Source organism: Centruroides vittatus, unplaced genomic scaffold (assembly GCF_030686945.1).
Source record: "Centruroides vittatus isolate TY-2023 unplaced genomic scaffold, ASM3068694v2 contig_345, whole genome shotgun sequence".
Classification (NCBI taxonomy): Eukaryota; Metazoa; Arthropoda; class Arachnida; order Scorpiones; family Buthidae; genus Centruroides; species Centruroides vittatus.
The window spans coordinates 3,893,659-3,915,365 of NW_027122170.1; the positions used below are offsets into that span (position 1 = coordinate 3,893,659).

Below are 21,707 nucleotides of genomic sequence, written 5' to 3' on the forward strand. Positions count from 1 at the left end.
AAACAGAAAAATAAATTAAAATCCTTAATTCTCAGAAATAAATAGAGATTTTAAGAACAGTAATGGACCAATCGATATAAAGTACCAGCATATTCAGAGCTATACCAAACAGTTTTGGCACCCAAGGCAAACTTCATACCTAATGCCTGATTCAACATTAATTACAAAAAAAATTGTATAGGACTTTAGTTCACTGCGTTCATTTTGGCACCCCCAAAGGTCGATACCTGGGGCACGTGCCCACCTTCGCTTCCTCTTAGTTATGATGTGCTGCCGAGCATATTTATAAACTATAAGGAAAGTTTAATTTTGTTCATTTCAGTAATGAATGAGAAAATGGGATCTCTGTCCTCTAAAATTAATTTGTCATTCTTCTTGGGACTAATACAAAACTTCATTTTTTCATTACTTGAAGGAACATATTTTCAGTAAAAATAAGATGTTAATAAATGCTTCAAAATTACTTTAAAAACTCAATAATATGAACTATCTTCATTTTCCAATATCAACCCCCTGTATACAGAAACCACTCTATATACAACTCCTCCTTTTTTGTTCTATGTTTGACCTAAAAATTTGTTTTACATTCAATCTGAAGATGGATACATAAATTGTCTGAAATATTCAAACTGACCCCTAGAAAGATAATATAATAGTTTTTAATTTCTTTAATATATATGCAAATTTTTTATTTTTATTCAAAACATCAATACATTATCACTTATTTTTTTTAAATTAAATCGTCCAAAATGAAATATTTGAAATTCCATTTATCATCCCTTAATATCATCATAACCCCGTTTCCACTTTTTGTCTCAATTGGTTTAAATTTTAGGTGAATTCTTGTAATCTATGTTTAACAACTAATTTCCAATTCTTTATATTGTATTATCATCAATACTTTCTTTAAATAATTGTTCATATTCTACTACTGCTGCCATATTTAAATGAGAAACTGCTACTTTACAAAAATTTAGTAAAATAATAAATTTTCATTTAAGCATCCAAGTTTTAAACTTTTTAAGTAGCTAGATAATTATACTATAAAATAATAAACTGGAACAAAAATTTGGTTTAAATATATGTAATTAGAAGACAATACAAAAGAATATATTTAGGATCTTCACATTCATCCTTTTTGATGCAACAAAACAGGAAAATCATATGGCAGAGTTGACCTTTAGCTCAAGTCTCTTCTCCATATTATTAACAAGGAGACAGCTAAACGTTCACATCTCTAATTCAAATGAAACTTGGTGAGCATGTATCCCTACACACAAATATAGGGTGGACCAAAAGTCTCTTAATATTTGAAAAGCCTGGTGCTTCCGTGTGGGCGCTGGTATCGGGGCGGGGAAGGTACCAGACGCAAGAATGACCAATAGGGATTTAGTGTCATTCACCTGTGCACAACTTACCCCCATCATCACTTATGCCTGCAGCAGTTGGAGCTGGGCCGTGCCCAAGGTACACATAAAACGGAAGCTGGTGGCCGCACAACGTAGAGCCCTCATTTACATCACGAGGGCTTACTCCACCACTCCTAACGTTTCGCTACAAGTCCTCGCAAAAAAGCCGCCTATTGACAAATATATTATTTCATCCTCCATCCTCTGGCAACTGAAGCACGGCCACAACATAAATACAGAAGGCCTCACCGTTAACAGCGAAGACCTCGAGCAAAATATTCCCATTGCTAACTCAAGGAATCCCGCCATACCTATTCAAATCAACTTCTTGCAACCTAACCAAACGGACCTTCAAATATATACCGACGGTTCGAAGACCGGCCTCAACGTTGGTTGTAGCTTTGTAGCCTACAACAATAATACTGAAATCACCTACGAGCGTTACAGGCTCGGCGATAACTGCTCCGTTCTGCAGGCAGAGCTTTTTGCCATCCATATGGCTGTGGCCTGGTCCTCCAACAATTACTCCTCCTCTACCATAGCTATAATTTCCGATAGCGCATCGGCAATCTCTCTTTTGAAAAAGCAAACACTCCATCCCATTGCAGACAATATCCAGAGAGGCATCTTCACCTCAAATAACCTATATCACATCCTCTGGACCAGGGCCCATCAGGGCACGACCGGAAACGAGAGGGCTGATTCACTGGCCAAGTCCGCCAGCACCGATCTTGATCTACCAGTGGCATACAGCAAACTCAGCAGCCACAACACCAAGTTAATTCTCAGGGACCATCTTCTCACCCTTTGGCAACAGGATTGGGATGATCGGAGGCACCCCACTACCCACAGGCTCATTCCAGACATTAACAACTTTATTAAAAGCAAGTGGTACAGCCCCAATCAACGAATGAGCCAATTCCTGACTAACCACGGGAATTTCTACTCCTACTTGGCCAGATTCAAAAACGCACCCGACACCAACTGTCCATTATGCGGCGTGGAAGACAGCTCTACCCACTACCTTCTTGACTGCCCCGCTTTGGAGCTACAAAGGCTTCACCTAAAGATCTTGCTGGAAGCCCACGGCAAATTGTGGCCCAACGACTGCCACGAAATTTTTATTTACGAAGACACCTATAAGGCCCTTAAGACCTTAATAGACAGTTATTTTACCTGTGTCACATTGTTCAGGTAACTGCTCTTTGCACCTACTTTTGTACCACTGTACTTAGTGTATTTTATTATTATTATTATTATTATTATTACTTCGTTTATTGTTTAACTATTTTGCGTTCCTGTACATTGGGATTATTGTTCAACGTTTTGTATTCCTGTATATGGTGATTATGTCTTATTAATTGTATTCATTACTATTTTGTTTACTATTTAATCTTTTGCATTATGTACATAGTTTTACAACTTATTATTTGTAGTTTTTTTTTTTTTTTGACTTTTGTTTTCGTTTAATCATTAGCATTTCTGTGCATTGTGTTTACTACTTGTATTGTGTTTGTATTTTGTATCATATTGTGTTATTGTATATTTGTCTGTATTTTGTACACTGTATTTTGTTTAATTATTTGTAACCCTGTATATTGTGTTTATTGTTCTACTTTCTGTATCCATGTTTAGTGTATTATTGTTTATCCTTTTGTATACCTTACATTGTCTTTATTGCTTGTATATTGTACATAACTATTCCATGTACTACTTTGTTTCACCCGGTTATGTTTTAACAGCACCGGGAATGTACCCATTGGTATTTGTTTAATAAAATATATCTGTATATATCTGTATCTGTGCACAACATGCACTTTGTATTTGCGAGTACTATTGAAACAACGATTCTGCAACCGAAGCTAGACAGAAATTTTGTTCTTGTTACACTATACGAAATGCAAATCAAGCTCCGACAATTCAAACAATTAAGAATTTGGTGCGGAAGTTTGAGACGACATTAACGCAGCCGTGATTTGGCCGACCCAGGACATTGAAAGAGCCGGAAAACAAAGAGCGCGTACGAGCGTCTGTTCGAGAGCAACATCACCCGTCCACTCGAAAGCAGTCTAGAGTCTTAAATGTGCCCAGAACATCTCTAAATCGCATTCTACACAAGGACCTACATTTACACCCGTAAAAAATTCAAATTGTACAGGAATTGAAGCCTAATGACTAGGCTAAGAGACTGCAGTTTGCTGACGAAATGCTGGAGAGGTTTCCGAACTTCAATAACATCTTTTTCTCAGACGAGGCACACTTCCATTTGAATGGTAGCATTAACAGACAAAATTGCAGCTACTGGAGTGACAATAACTTGTAATTGAAGCACCAAAAACTCTTAAACTCACCGAAAGTGATTGTATGGGCAGCACTATCAGCAAAAGGAATCATCGGTCCATACTTTTATGAAGATCAAAGAAACCGTCCTGTTACTGTCAATACAGAGCGATATGTTGCGATGCTACAGAATTTTTTTGCACCAGCATTACAGGACTTCTCAGGCTTCAACCACAGAAGCTGGTTTCAACAAGACAGGGCAACATGTCACACCTCCAATGACTCTATAACAGCACTTCATGAAATTTTTGGTCAAAAACTGATATTCAAAAGAGGTGACATTAACTGGCCACCCCGCAGCCCGGATCTGTCCCCAATAGACTTTTTCCTTTGGGGATATCTTAAAAGTAAAGTTTACACCAGCAACCCAGAGTCTATTGAAGAATTAAAAGAAAACATATGCAATGAAATGCAAAACATTTCACCAACCACTTGTCAGGCAGTCATGGAAAATTTCTGGTCCAGGTTACAGGAGTGTTAAAATAAACAAGGCTCACACTTATGTTATATTCAAAAAATAAAACCCTAATTTGTATACTTTAAAATACAATAAACAGTTGTTGATTAACACAGAGTGTTTATTTTTTATGACCATTTGACACATTAAAGGACTTTTGGTCCACCCTGTAGTTCCTTGTCCAAATAAAAATAATGGTGTCTGTTTAGCAAAAACAAAGATTTAACTCTTTTATGTTGTTAAATAAAATTTTAATTTCTTCATAGTTATTTTCAGATAGGGTGTATTGTTTTATTTGAAGTGTAACAAACATGAGCACATGAGGAAATTGTTCATAGCATTAACAATTAAAAGAAAAATTCTGAAACTACTATGCTATCCTATTTTCATATCATACTTGTCTTTTTCATCAACGCTCAGTAACATATAGAGATTATTCGCATTGATGTCATAGTATGTAACCATAAGTGAAAATATCTGAAAATAAATTTAAAGAAATAAAAGTTTTATTTAATGACATAGTTAAATTTACTGAAACTGTTTTCACTAAACGGGAAATGATGCCACAGTTTTTAATCTCGTTTTATAAACTTTAAATGTAAGAAATAAGAATAGTAATAATAATGCTAATGAGATGATAAAATAATAAAATAATTATGTTACACATTAAAAAAAAAAAAAAAAAACTAAAGTTGCAAAGGATTGAATCCATATCACATAGCTACAGAATCTAGAACCTTATCCACTCAACTACTGTCATTCCTAGGATGAGTAGAACTTCTACACTTGTAAACTAAACACTCAATTTTCAGAGGCCCATTTTTCGGAAATGTTTGAGAAGTGGGTCCTATTATTTGGAAAGAAACTATTTGTGTTTAGGGATACATGCTCGCCAAGTTTCATTCAAATCGGAAACGTGAAAGTCTAGCCATCTCCTTGTAAGTGATTTTGCTGTTCCAGTGATGTGAAAAATGACAATTGTGAAGATCCTAAATATATTTTTTGAGTTATCTTCTAATTGCATATATTTAAAATCAAGAATTACCATATTTACTTGAATGTAAGATGCACTTTTTTCAGATTTTAGTATCTCTGAAAATAGGGTAAGTCTTACATTCAATGCAATAAATCACAGTTAATGATCTCTGCCTTGTGTCTTATTTCTCTCTCATTAATTCCATATTTAATTGTTTCCATTTTCTTTAAATGAAAAGAATTAAATCTCAATCTATAAAAAAAAATCATTAAAGATAGTTTTTGGATATTATAAAATGCTCATGGTATCTTTAATGTTTAAAATACAATGATATTAAGTATTAATAGTATTCATTTAAGAATATTAAGTAGCATATTACCTGGTATATGAGAAATATCTAAATAGTCTCTTATTTTCAAAAAAGACAAAGTTTCTTCCTTAAGAAACTGTATCCATTTGTATAATACAACTTCCTTTTCACCTTCATGCCATAATTTATCCAGTTTTCTACAAAGTGAGGATATCTACATAATAGAAATATATTTTTGTAATTCTTAAAAAGATTAAATATCATATAAATAAATTGTTCCATCATTTTCAAAATTTATTTTTAATTTTTTGGCTACAAGAATATACAGTAATTAAAATTATTTCAAAATAAACATAAAAAAAATCAATTATAACATCAACTTAAATCACAAATGAGATATTTGAAACATAATTTTAATAATAAATTAACAAAAATATCCATATATTTCTATCAATATATGTAATACTAGCTTAAGTGATGTTCAGATGATTGTAAAGATGCCATAATTAGATACAGTTTTATTGTGACTAGATAATGGCATGTAATTTACAATGCATATAGATATATCTGCTAATCCACTACAGTAATGCACCCAGCAATTTTTACTATATAGCATAGAATATACATAGGATATAGAATTCTGGTTTTATCAACTCTGATATTAATAGTACAGTAGTACCAAACTGTCTACTAGGCACATGAAGTACTGTACATGTTTAGGAGTCCTAAAATTGTGGAAAAAATAAAATTACATTGGTTTATGATACCATAAAATTATACAGAGAACACAATCTTTTGTGCTTAGGAGCCCCGGAAAGTCTTAATCCACCAATGATTAAAAGGACATGTTAAAATACGTATGGTTTAAAAATTTATTAATTATTATTGATTTATAGTAATTCATCCAGTGTTATTTTGCTTGTTGTTTTGCAGTAATGTCTTTAATAACAGATAGCATATTTAATTGAACCAAGAAATGCCAGCAACTTAAACTACTGTGAAGTTGCCAATAGGAGATGTGATTAGCACTGAGATAGACTACAGTTACAAGAAACAATTTATTTTGCATTAAAGAAGCTTACAACATTTCCACAGCCTTGGAAGTTCAAAGTCGGTGGTGATCTCTGGATCTTCCTCTCCTTTTAAAGATAGTCCCAAATGAAGGAGTATCCCTGGTTCATGAATGAGAATTCCTCTGACATCTCAATGATTCCAGGGAGATGTGGTCGGCTTCCGGTAATCGAAAGTGGTTGATCTGAAGAAGGGAAACAGAGATAAAGATAGACATGAGACACACAAAACAATTGCTTCAACACTTGGGAATTTTCAGGAGAAGTCATTGCATCCTTGAAATTTGAGGTTTTGATTTTCTGTCCCCGATTGTCCATTCCAATTGGTTAGTGTACACTTGTCACATTGCTAAGTGTAACAAGATCTCAACTTAGATCGCAGGAGGTCAAAATTGATGTTTAATTCAATCCCAACTGGGAATTGTTCATCTTAGGACTTACATTCTTCTATTGTTTATACATTCATGCCACATTTTTCTTACAAATAATTATTTCTAACTTTTTTCCTTTCAAAAATGTTTTAATGCAAATTTTAGTGAAGACTTGTCAGACCTGACAAGAACCTCATACTACTGTGCTGTGGGAAAATAAACATTAAAACAATAAATGTTTAAAACACTGATTAAAGCTGATAGTGATAACTGGTAATGTTTGTACATCATCAAATATTATGCCTGATAAGCATTTTTAAGTTATCTTTGTGCACTATTTACCTGACATTATTATAATCAGAATTCAGTTACAGTTAATATTATAGTTTATTTTATCTTTTATTGTACATTTTGAAACATACTAATTCTCAATATTTATGATAATTTTGATTTGCTATTAAAGAAAGTTACTTAACATACCTGCTAAGAATATAGAATGTACCCAAAGTTAATTTGCTCATGTCAGGAACACATTAGAGCATGGGGAAAACAAGTTGATCTGTGTTGCATGAGTTGTTTTCAATGTGGTCACCATTTTAATAGCAGCCACATTAAAAGCCACTCCGAAACGGTAAATGGGAAGGGAGTAATGTGACACATCATTTAGGTCAGAATTTCACAAAGAATTGATTGGTGAAAGATTTTATTGCCATACCTCAAATGGTTACAGAGCTATGCATGTTACATGATGTGCTCAATGTACATTCTATATTCTGTAGCAGGGTGTTAAGTAACTCTTTCCCACCCTGTAAAATGAGTTGGCAAATTGAAATTTGAACCTACAGCTTTCATGGGTTGAGCATTACTGAATATACAAGGTGAACAAAGTCTCTATACGTTTCTGTGAAACGCAAATTTATTAAACATCTACCATATACACTGCAACATGTATCACATTAGGACCACAAATCAGTACATCTCTATATGATTGCCCTCCAAGTCTAGGCACAGCCGCCAGCATTCTTCCACAGACTGAAACACACTGTTCAACATAGCTGGTGAAATTTTTTTGCCACTGTGTCTGTAATTTGTTGTTTCAACTGCGGTATGCTGTTAATCTTCACCTGGTACACCTGCGACTTGATAAACCAACACGCAAAGAAATCTAAGGGAGTCAGGTCTGGTGAGTGAGGGGCCCACAGCCTTTGAAAACCATGACCAATTCATCTAACGGGGAATGTTTTATTCAGGTAATCACAGACATCCAATGCAAAATGGGGTGGTGCCCCATCCTGCTGGAAAACAACTGAGTCCTTAATCCCATCTTGTACCAACTGTGGCTCCAAAAATTGTTTCAACATGTCGCGGTATGTGTGTCTGGTAACTGTTGTCTCTGCAGACAAACGGTCCATAGACCCTGGTCTTCATGATCCCTAACCACACATTCACTTTTGGGGTACACCCCATTTTGCATTGGATGTCTGTGATTACCTGAATAAAACATTCCCTGTTAGATGGATTGGTCATGGTTCACAAAGGCTGTGAGCCCTTCACTCACCAGACCTGACTCCCTTAGATTTCTTTGTGTGGGGGTTTATCAAGTCCCAGGTGTACCAGGTGAAGATTAACAGCATACCACAGTTGAAACAATGAATTACAGATGCAGTGGCAAAAAAATTTCACCAGCTATGTTGAACAGTGTGTTTCAGTCTGTGGAAGAATGCTGGCGGAGCCTAGACTTGGAGGGCAATCACATAGAGATGTACTGATTTGTGGTCCTAATGTGATACATGTTGCAGTGTATATGGTAGATGTTTAATAAATTGGCATTTTCACAGAAATGTATAGAGACTTTATGTTCACCCTGTATTACCAAAATTCATAATTGGACATAATGGTATTATTAAAGAAATAATGCTACAAGCAGATTCTACTGTAATTCTAAAATTATTTTAAATTACAATAAGTATTATTTATATAAGATGTGATCAACTAAATCATGTCTGGGCTCCATTGCTTCTGTATCAATTAACAGTGGTAGGTAAGGAAAGAGGCAACTATACCATGATATTCTGGCAGAAGGCACTGTTGACATGCATCATTTGGTTGTATAAGCACTGAGGAAATATGGCAGTGATTCCAAATCCATCAAAAATGGATCAACATGCTATGATTCAATTTTTGACAAAGGAAGCCTGTCAAATGGTGAGAAATATGTATCAAAGATGACATTAAAGAATTGGACAATTGAATGTTTGACAGGACGTCAGCAAATGGCGACCTTCCATGTCCCAGACAGGTGCACGTCATTGCAACTTATGTGTTTATTGCCAAGATCAAAATGCTGTACAGGAGGATCGGCAGAACAGTTTACATTTGCTTGCAACAGAGTTTGTATGTCATTAGGCTCAGTTCAGAAGAATAAATTGTTGTATCAAAATGTCTGTTTGCAATGGGTTCTGCAGGTGCCGATTGAAAACTGTAAGAAATAGTGTATGGTTTGTGTCTGCAACACCTGTGCCAATATGGAAATATGGTAACAACTTCCTATTGTGCATAGTGGCTAGTAACAAAACATAGTGCCACCATTTTGAACTATCCAGAAAGCCACCAGTATGCAATGAAACATGCCAGTGTGAGAACCTGGAGTTTGGGAACAGTTAGAAAGGTTAAAAAAAATTATAAAATTTTGTAGAAAATCAGATTAATTTTATAAATTGAAAGAAAGACAAAATTTGGGTGTACTATAGATTACCACCTATGGAATTTCAGGACTTTGATTATATATTTGAACTCGGGACCGAGACGAGTTCAACGGTACCCTATTTTTGGACCAGAGACGAAAAATAAAAAAGTTATCATACTTTTTAAGTTACCATACTTACCATACTTAAGTTACCATACATGTTCTCATGAAGATGGCACCATAGTTGCTAGTACTGCCATCTTGTGGTAAAGTCTGCAAACCATGACGTCGAACTACAATCATCTCCAGTAGGGTTAGCACGCGATACAAGAGCGGAGAGAGCGACGCGACTTCCGATCATCGCGCGATCGCCATTTCAGTTAATGTTACTTATGGCAGCTGTTCCCACTGTTCGTGTTCCCGACTGACCTCCCAGAGGGAAGCCGCCGGCAGGCCGCCATGTGCTAAACGTCACTAGTTATTGATTCACTGTAGTTCTTGAACAAAGTAAAAAAAAGGGGAAAACGTCTACTAAAGGCAATTTTAACGGCAAGCGACGCGACTCCCTATCATCACGCAATCGCTGGAAAAAAGTATGATAACTTTATTATTTTTCGTCTCCGGTCCAAAAGTAGGGTATCGTTGAACTCGTCTCAGTCTCCTGAGTTCAGATATATACTCAAAGACCCAAAATTCCATAGGTGGTAATCTATAGTATCCCCCAAAATTTTATCTATTTTCAACATCTCTCCTTTGTTTCCTGTGATTCAGAGAATGTTGAATGTTCCTGCTATATTAGTTTAGAAGAGAATGACTGAATAGGGAACAAATCCAATTGATCTCCATTTTCTTATAAAAGGTGAAACTCACTTTCCATCCTTGCTTTTAGTCAGTGTTTAGTCATACTACTAGATGCCTTTGTCTTGCGTCAGAAGATACTAGCCCATAGAGTAGTTCTCGCCTTTACTTTGGTGTCTCCATCCTAATAATATGAAAGCCCTACATTAACAAGAAAAAGGTTCTCAAGACGTTCCCAGTTAGTATGACAATTTATGTAAACTCTCTTGTTCGGTGATAGTATTTCAGGGTGACTTTTTCTCCTAAGAGAATACTGCATTTTTATTCATTAAACATTACTGTTTCTGTTTGTTTACTTTGTAATTTCATTGTATTGGTTTGTATTAATATTGTAAATAAGCCAGACAGGTTTCAGTTTATCACACCTCATACTAAAAATATCTTTGATTTTCTTCAAAATAATGATGATTTATAATGTAAAATGATACTAAATTTTAATAAGTTTATAGGTATTATTCACTTTGCTTTTTTGCATCTTCTGGCAATTTGATGTCAGTGTGGACTAAGCTAAAATGAATACAAAATAATTTGTCTTTTCATTTTTTTAATAACACTTATATGATATATAAGTGCAAAATTGTAGAAAGTATTGTGCAGGAAATATCCGACATATAATTGCAAAAAAAAAAAAAAAAAAAAAAAAAAAACACAACTGAGAAATGTATAAACAGAATTTGACATAAATGTTAAGCTAATTGATATAAAATGATTTCTTAGATTGTAAAGTTAACAAAAGGAAGCAAATAAATTGAAACACAATCAAGGCTCAAATTGAAAGGAATACTAAAAAAGACATAATTATGTTTACAGAAATATAAGTACATTGATGCTGTTCCCAGACTTATCTCAGGTGTCAAAATTATTTACAAGAGTTCTGATAATGTTGTCATTTTTAGTTTCAATTTCTATAGCAAAATGGCAGAAAATAGTGCACTTTCTTATATGTAAAGAAAATGAAACATTACATAGTCAAGCTAAGAATATCACTTTAAATGTAATTATTATTTTAATCATTAAAATCACTTTACAAGCAATAAAGAGTTAATAGCCTATTAGATACATGAGTCATGTCTTAATTTGTCTTAATTGTCAACAAATTAACTGTTCGTGAAAAATGATTTGAACAGTTCATCTTTTATTGACCATACTATAAATATATAACAACAACAAGGAATACTAAAATCAAAGAAATTAGATAAAGATTTTAACACGAATAATATATGTAGTGTATATGACATTTGAACAACTAACTGGTGTTAAGATTAGTTTCAAATGAAAGCACAGCCAGTGTTGTTGCTCTAGGCAAGAATCATTACCATGCCAAATGTAAAGCAAATAAGCAATAAATAAAATAATTGCCATTGACATCACCATTGTTGATTTTAGTAAGAAAATTGCACATAGACTTTACAATACCCAACAATATGTCTTGGAGAGTTGATTGTTTAACTCTTATTTACTGTACAAAATTAATATAATGCTAAAATCAATAGTCAGCTTCTAAGTAATTCTCTGAAAGTCATCATATACTGGAAATTTCAACTTAAATCGTCAACTAAGACTTAACTATTATTAGTACTTATTATACTGGATAACTGATTCTGAAAATTAAATAAACAAAGTCAGGAAAACAGTCTTTATTTATCACCTGGTGACGATTTAAGTTGAAATTTCCATATAATACACAAAGGCATATAAATTGGAATTACTGGAAATTTCAGTTTTCACAGTTAAATTTTTAAGGGGAAGTGTCTAATAATATCACTTAAAACATGAATTGATACACAAAAAGTAGAAAAGTTTAAGTTATACATGTCTGATAGTTTTCAGAAAAAGTGAGGTGGCAAATGAATAAATGTTCATTTGCCACCTGACGTGTAAAAAATTGTTCACACTAAAAAATGCTCTAAGTTAGTTTATATTAAGATTGGGCAAGCCTGTAACAGCAGTTTAAAGCCCACTACAAACTAGTTGATGTGATTGCTTTTGATTTGACATCGGAGGCAATTTTTATGGTCATTTGACTGTTTTCCTTTGTACTATATGAACTAATGAAAGATTTCGTCGCCCCCTTCAACGAACCATTGCAGGGTGTTTTGTAAAATGGTGACGATTGGTGACAATAATTCGTTGATGTTAGCTTCAATTGATTTCATGTGCTGCCTAGTTGACAAAAATTTAATAAATAAATGAAAATGAAAATTGAATAGAGAATAGATTTTCCATTATGATATGTACTGTATATAATTTAAAATTCCAATAAAAGTAATGAAATAATTTATATTTTTACATTATGAAAATCTATCAAACAGCCTTCTGTTTCATAATCACAGCATAGCAAAAACATGGCTAAAACAAAATAAAGATCACAGTACAAACACATGCAAAATTTCTTTGTGGCCTGCAGCGCATGCTCCTCTCTCACAAACTTTCAGATGTGTACGAGTGTTGCCGATCATCACCCGAAAAATCCAACTCGTTGGATCTGAGAGTTGTCGAAAGGACTACCTACTTTTTGTCAAAGGTACAACACAGAGCGATGTTGAGTCTACGACTGGGAAATCAATGTTTTACTCTGCAGTAATCAAATGAATTTCGTTCCATGTCAAATTCGACCAGTTTGCTTCAATATTGCCTAGTTTATGCTGGGCTTAAAACTTGCAAATAGTTCACACCTGCCTTCAAATTGATTTTAAAACACAAATAAATTGAAGATTATTTGCAGGAAATACAGTAGTTATTTGTAAATGTACTTTTGCAGATATTTCATTACAACTTAAACTATTTAAATTGGATTTTTCACATCATTAATATTTATATTGTATCTAAATACAGATATTTTACACACATAATGGAAACTACTTATGAATCACAAAGAAATTCAAATTTATTTCAATCTTACTTATCAAATATTCTTAGTAATTACTATTTAAATATAAAAAAATTAAATAAGAAAGCTACAACAAAGAAAATCTTACGCAAATTTCTATATCAATTATTAAAATTTTTTTAACTGAATGAAAAATTAATCATTCATTAATTTATTTGTTCATGTTCAACAATAAAACAAGAGTCAAGAGTTATGATATTACATTATTCACAGATTATTCTTTTATTCAAATTATATAATTACATTGTTTTCATTTGAGAATTAACAGATTTATAAATACTTCAACAAACAACAAAAACAGCTTGATTAATATTACTGAAGTCATTTCTTACAAAACATTTTTTTAGATCTTTAAACAAAAGAATGAACATGTATTTATATCAAACATTGCAATTTTTTTAAAATCACTGTGGGTTTTGGATGCTAACAGTACAGTATGATTTTTTGAGATAAACCAGTGTTAATTCTAGAATTATGTAGTTAATTACATCTTAGACTTTTAAAACAAATATACATATACATTTTGAGGAAACACTTAGATGTTATTATAAATATGATGCCTGCATTATAGACTGTGCTTGGACTTTCTTATTAGATTCATTTTAATTTTTTAATGTAACAAGGTAAATTAATGAAAACTTTATTAAACAATCTAAACATTCAATATTTAGTTTTACTTATTTCTTATCACGATATAATTTGTATTTTTAAGACTCCTGTCCTAAAAATACTAATTTAACTATATTATATTATGATATTTGAGGCAAAGTGTTAATAAAGCCTCTTCTATATGGTTTACAGAATTGCATTCATTCTCGAAATTTGATTAATTGATTTTAATAAAACTTTGCTATTTTCTATTAGTTGCAACGAGTTATCCAAAAATGTAATACAAAATGTGGGTCCATGACTTCATTTTTGATATACAGTAAGGTCAAAGTGACAATGCCCATGCTCCCTGATATGATTGAACATGCCTAACAAAATTTTAGGCACGAAAATTAAAAGCATTGTGCTCACCTAACAGAAAATAGATGTGAAAAACAAAGAAAAGACAAGAACGAAGTAATCAATGCTGATTGCATTGTTCTTGGATTGCCTCTTTGTGTTGGCAAGTGCAAGGATCGTCTCTTTCTTCCCAGCTCTGCTTAAATTCTATTGAAATACAACAAAGTTGTGCAATGTCCTAGTATTTTACCATTATTACATTGATTTTATAAATATTATTTTTTAAATTTACAAAATATTAAAATTATACGTTATATTTTGTAAATTTTATATTATTCTAAATTTGATTTACATGTACTGTACACTGAATATTGCTCAAACTGAAGCTGAAAATGTTTCATAATAAATAATTTTAGTAACTTTAATTAAGCAGCTTCTGATTTATTTCAAGTATATAATATTTAGTATAAAATAACAGATTAAAAAACAATTCTTATGTTTGCATTACAAATATTAAATCTTAATCAATAAATTTTACATATTTTGATAATATATTAATAAATAAAAATTAATAAACAAACTTCCTGGATTAAAAAATACCAAAAAGTTCTTGTGAAATTTTAAAAATAGCAGTAAATTTTCTTAAACAAAAAAACCAAAATGGAACTTACTTGATCAAGTGTTAGCCAACGACACGAAAGCAAAAATGCAGGATTTAATTGAGATGGGTACGTTCTAGGCAGAACAAAATATAAAGTGATTGGGGGCAAATACTTAACTTCAAACTCTACATATTTTGAAGAATTAGTTTGTTCATTATCTAAACAAAAAATATTTAATTACTAAAATCACTTAAACAATAATAAATAATTTATTCAAAGTTAAATATTAACAAATGTAAACATTCAAACCTGATAGTTATGTACTAAAGATGAATTACTGCTGAACTATATTGAGCTATATTACCCACTACTGTTATTAATTAAATGATAAGTAATTTGGCACTACATGTCAAATTATATAGTATAGCCCAATATTATTTGGCAACCATTCAGCTTTAATTAAATATTTCTAATTGGCTTCAAAACCAATTAATTATTAAACAAAAAAAGGACACTTTTTACAAGTAAAAAAAAAAAGGAAATTCAAAATCTATTAGAAAAAATGTATTAATTTATATTTATTTATTTACAGAAACAAATTGAAAATGAACTTCCAGAAGTTTTAAATTCAGTTATTCTAAATATCTTTGTTCTTGTCTTTTTAATTGACCAAAACGAAAATATTTTGGAATGCCTAAATCCCTTCCTTATCCACAATATTCAGGTTTCATAACAAAGTTCAAATATTTTGAAAATATCTTGGAAAGGACTATGATATTTAATGTTATAGATAAAATCGGTATAATTAAAATACTTTCCCAATAAACTTTTCAAAATGACAGCATATCTAATACAGGAATGGAAAACATATATTAGAGCTGCAATACATATCCATAAACTACAATACACAATTTGAAATACGAGTAATTATAAATGAAACATATATATATGGCATAAGGATTAATTCATATATATGGGGATGTATCAACACAGAGTGGCATGAGGCAATGTTTCCCCACACTAATGAACTTCTGTCCCTTACTCTCTGCTGATCTCTATTCCAGTTTAATTTTAAACCACCATAAGAATTGAATGTCACAAGCATTTAATCACTGAATGACGCAAAAAAATGGGTGCATCATACTCAAATACTAAGCTACATGAACAGGCATGAGATAAAGAAGAATGAAATTTAATACTTGTTCTTCTTGTTCAAGCTTTTTATTTTTTATTAAGTATTGTAATGTGTATCACTGGTTTGCAAATGATATGCAAGGAGCTGCTATATCAATATGGCAATTCTTTGACCAGTAATATGTTATTAGTGATCACGGGCTTGCATTTTTACAATAGCCTACTTACCAGAGCAAAGCTAAAATGCAGTACAAACTGCATATATACAAAAGTTATGCCAAAGTTAGTGCGTTGGGCCTAAGGGAACAGATGGGAGCCCGAAAGATGTACCTGGTGGCCCAACTAAAAGAGTCCAAGACTACCTTACGGTACGAGACCAAGCCCATGATTGAGGCATAGTCTCTTCTAACCCTGTAATGCCATTAGACGGGACAGGGCAAGAGTTTGCTTTATGAGGTTACCTATGTTAACTCTGCAAGCCATCAGCCATTGAGTGATGCACACTTGGAAATTTCTGTATATATGTTACAGGCAATACCCGATTTTACACCAAACTAGTTTTGCCTAGGCCAAACTAGTTTAGAAATATTATTTAAGTATATTAATAGTTAAAATAAAATTAAAAGGCAATCAATTAGATGAACAATATTTATTCAAACATAGTCTACTTAATAATTATGGTAATTTATTAGAATAGGTTAGGTTAGGTTAAAACGCGCATCCCCACAGTTCCCCATCTTCTGATTGCTGGACTCAGAGACGAGCCGCCACCTTCAATACCTAGGGTAACATTAACCCCATTTTTTATAATTAAGTAGACTATGTTTGAATAAATATTGTTCATCTAATTGATTGCCTTTCAATTTTATTTTAACCATTAATATACTTAAATAATAATTCTAAACTAGTTTGGCCTGACACGCTTACACCAAACTAGTTTGGTGTAAAATCAGGTTTTGCCGGTAACATATATATTGAATCATAACGATGGTGGACTGCACCCCGATCTCTTTCATAAGCAAGAAACGAGAAAATTCACATATATATTGTTTATTTTTATTAAATTACTGATAATATCAACAACACTATACATTATCTGATAATAGCTATATGTCATGAATACTCTCATTATTTAAAGGAAGTACTGTACAGAGAATAAAATGATGTTATCAAATTTATAAAAATTAATGGATTGAGCACTGAACTAATAATTTTATATAATATTAATTTATATTTTTTGATAACATGATATTTTTTAATTTGATAAACATTGACTTGTTTATATAATTCAACTTCCAATCCCATAGACAAAATCTACAATAAACAAGATTTTCATTATTGTAGACTGTGTATAGAACTGGAAGATGAATTATATAAATAATAAATATAATGCAGTTCAATTTGTTTATTAATCTACAAATTCTTTTACAAAGAACACAGTTTTGTATAATATTTATTTTGAATTTGCCAGTGTTTGGCACCATCTGTTATCAGATTTTGTTATAAAAAAAACTTTTTATATTCTTAATTACTATAAAATGGCAAAAAGCTTAATTTTGAGGGTAGGAGTAAGTTTTATAAAAATATGTAAATGTTAAGTGCTGAATGAGACAGTTGGGACCATATCAGACCATAGTTCTGATATGGTCCCAACTGTCTCATTCAGCACTTCAATTGTACCACCAAAACTAATTGAAAGGACCACTATACAAAAGTTCAATCTTTATTTGTTGCATTCAAATGTACGAAAATCTGAATTTGACATTAAAAAAAAAAAGGCAATTTTAGGATATAAAAATATTATACAGTCAAACCTGTTTTTATGCGCTCTTTTTATGTGCGATTTTTTTAATGCGAATTTTTAATTTGTGCGGTATAGTTGGCGACTAGTCTCGTGCGATTCGTCATGTCTCACGTTGACTTATTATAGCTAAATAAACTTATTATAGCATAAATGCACTTATTACAGTAATATTATTGCATGAATATGCGAAAAATGAAATAATTTACTTTTTAAGTCAACAAAACACCACCTGGACAAAAATATGTAAAACAGACGATAGACCAGACGATGCAGTCAAGTGCTGACATCTGTTGTCAATAAATTCTATTTCGTACGGTTTTGAGTTATTTTCTATGTGAGACTTTTTTTATGCGGTCCCTGTTGACCGCATAAAAAAATATTTTTTAATTGTGTCGCGAAAACTATTATTTACAGCCATTCGTGAAGTTTCGTGAGATTTTTTTTATGCGTTTTTTTTAATGCGGTTCCTATCCCCCGCATAAAAACAGGTTTGACTGTATATGTAAGAACAAGTCATGCAAAAATCAAATATTTAGAAGTTGAGGATTGTCTCCATTAATTTTTTCTTAAATAGTATCAAAATTTTTGTAATGATAATGCACAAGTCCCATGTTCTGAAGTCACGTGTGTTTGAGAAATCTTAGATGTCCATTTATCTCTTTGTCTATAACAGCGATTCTCAACCTTCTTAGCTCCGCGACCCCCCACCCAAAGGAATAATAACAGTAAGCCTTACTATTACTAATTGAATTTTGACTGTAATTATAAATGTATACAAATGCAACCATCACATTAATTTCTTTTCTTTACATGTGTACTTATTGTAAATAAAATGTTTATAAGTTTATAATAAATGATTTTTTCTCATAAAATGATTTCATTATTGTTTCGCATCCCCCCTTTAAGATCACCGCAACCCCCAGGTTGAGAAACGCTGGTCTATATATTTTAAATATATTCTTAACATAAAATAACACTTAAAATTTTTTAAAAATATAATCAAAAGCATAAATGAAAATAGCTTCTATTTACATATCCCCATTTACTCTTTTAGAATGATAAAATATTCTGTACCTGATTTTTACTTTCCCTGCTTTGTTATACATAATAAAGGAAAAGTATAGCAATTGGTATAAAAAATGACTCCCAAAAGTTTTACATTTTTTGACTCTAAACCTTAAAACATCAAGAAACACAAAAAAAAAAAAAAAAAATATTTGGGAGATTTTTCTGTATATATGGGTGTTTGTGTGTGTGGAGGGAGAACATAACTTTGTTCACCCTTTTTTGAACCTTAATAATTCCTGTGCTTTATGTCAAAAATTTCTGAAATTTTGCAGGGAGGTTTGTGTATTACAGGGATTGATACTATTAAATTTTGATGGTTAAAGGTCAAGGGGATGGGAGATAAAGGGGAGTCGTGTGTCATATTTTGAGTAGAGTTGGACTTAAATGATGATTTTACTGATTATTAGCATTTATAATTTTTCATAAAATCCATCCCCACCCTCAAAATTAAGCTTTTTGCCATTTTATAATAACAAAAAATGTAAAAAGCTTTTAATAATAAAATATTATAACAGATGGTACCACACACACAGTTTTAAATGTTGCCGGGAAAGTTAAGCAACTCACTGCTGGATTTTTGAATTCATCATTTGGTTTTAAGAAACATTTTTTTTATCATATCTTCGATATTTGAAAATAAAATAAAATGGCAAAAATTTTCCGTATCATATCTTTTTGAAGATATGACATGGACAATATTTTCAGAGAAATAAGGTTTGAATCGTTCAACTTCAGGGCTACAAAGATATCTTAAAAGATCAATTAGTATAAATACATAAAAATATATTCAATAAACTCACTTTTTACTTCATACTTTACATAATATTTCTCAGATATATCAGGATGAATAATAATACTTCCTGATGGTTCTCCAATTCTTTCAATTTTAAGCACACTCTCGTCAAAAATACTTTCTAGCACTATCAATTCGTCATTTTGAGACTCTTCATCCATTTTATTTAATGTAGTTTTATTAAAACCTAATTAAAAACATTTCATATTTTTCTTGTAATTTAAAAAATTTGATTAAAAACAAATTATATGTAATTACATTAATTTCTACAATTATAGTTCTGGGGATTTTACAAAAAAATTTTTAAATACAGTGAAACTTCTCTAACTCAAAGCTCCAAGGGCAGGAAAAATCTTCGAGTCATGGATGATTCAAGTTAGAGAACAATAGAGTATAAAAGCAGATTCTGAATAATTTGTATTTTTACCTCTCTTGCATTATATAATCTTTAATAGTTTTATTTTTTGTCTTAAACAGTTCATGTAATGCCTTTCAGCAAAATGTTCAATGTAACTAATAGAATCCGAACAGTTTTGCAGGTACATCTTGTTGAGATAAAGCAAGAGGACATCTCACTTTGGACTGAAACACTGTTCAAAAATTGGTGTTGGAGAGTGGATATAACTAACTGTCTGAAAACTTCATAGAAATCCGATAATTAGGATCACTTTGGATGTAATAAATATTAAATTTCGAGTCAGGAAAGTTGAAAGCAACATAAATCAGTCTCAGGGACCACGAAAAACTTTGACAGGGAAAAAATTAGAGTTAAGAAATTTAAATTGGAGATGTTAAATCCTTATGCTATACCAAGTGCTTCATTTTCTTCAAGTTACAGAAGTTTGAGTTAGAGAAGTTTTACTGCATTTAATTTTTCATCTATAACAATAAGTGTTTAGAAATTTGCTGAAAATGTTTAATAAAACACATTATAAAACCATATTAATCTAACAAACCTTATTTATTGTTAGCGTTTTTGATCAGGCATCAGATACACATACATTCAGGAAGCATATCTAGTGCTTGAAAGTCATGTTTTGAAATCACTTAACTCAATGGGATATTATATCATTTTTTAAGAATTTGTAGTTTTGAGTTGATTGTAGTCTGATAAAGATCATTTAAGTGGTCAAAAACATGAACAATAAATAAGATTTGCTAGATTAATATAGTGTTGAGTACTTTACATATACTTTTGTCCAGTTTGTTCATTTTGTTTTTAATAAAACAAATTACAGGTACTCCTCACTTTACGACCGAGTTCCATTCCGACAACTACGTCGTTAAGCGAATTGGTCGATAAGCGAGGAGCTTGCGCCGGGAATATAGGATCGTTGTAAAATTATACAAATTATGCAACAAACTTCAAATTTATTCATAAAAAGACTGTTATAGTATGCTATTAGCCTATTATAGTACTAAAAGACAATTATAGTTCGCTTAGTGCACATGTCACCATTCGCCACTGATTGACACTCAAGCTGAGAAAGGGGATTCCCCAAATTGCAGGTCAAAGCTCGATTCGTCGTAAGTGCGAGTGGTTGTTAAGCAGATAGGTCGTAAAGTGAGGAGTACCTGTATAATCTTTCAATATTAAGTAAATATTGAAAATTTTACATCTTAATACGAAAATCCTCCCATCTTTCAATTAACCTCTTATAATACAGTACTTCAAATCTCAGTTTCTGTACATCAGTTTCCAAGTTTAATCAGATTAAATTCAAAACGATCTTTTACAATCCAACAATTATTAATTACACATCAAACATTTTTGGTCAATCTTAATGTTCTATAACTTGACAATGCTATTTATTTGAAATAAAAACATAAAGAAAGAATATTACAATAGTACACTACATTTAATCTGCTATCTACCAAATTTATTTAGTTTTTACAGACAGTGTCAACACCTTCCTATTCCACCTTGTTCTCCCATTGATAAGAATGAATTTATTTCTTAATCTTATCATCTGCATAGTCTTGTTAGTGTA

At 31.8% G+C, this 21,707-nt stretch overlaps 1 protein-coding gene across 2 annotated transcripts in view; it reads right to left on the minus strand.

Moving 5' to 3' along the window:
• The window catches only part of LOC136974253 (E3 ubiquitin-protein ligase RNF14-like), a 48,421-nt gene that overhangs the window by 20,722 nt on the left and 5,992 nt on the right, over positions 1-21,707 (minus strand). For both annotated transcript variants that reach the window (XM_067269089.1, XM_067269090.1), the window contains exons 2-4: positions 19,724-19,903; positions 14,987-15,135; positions 5,562-5,706 (exon numbers count right to left, since the gene is read on the minus strand). In XM_067269089.1, the coding sequence (XP_067125190.1) occupies positions 5,562-5,706; positions 14,987-15,135; positions 19,724-19,903 (474 nt within the window). The remainder of the gene's footprint in view (positions 1-5,561; positions 5,707-14,986; positions 15,136-19,723; positions 19,904-21,707) is intronic.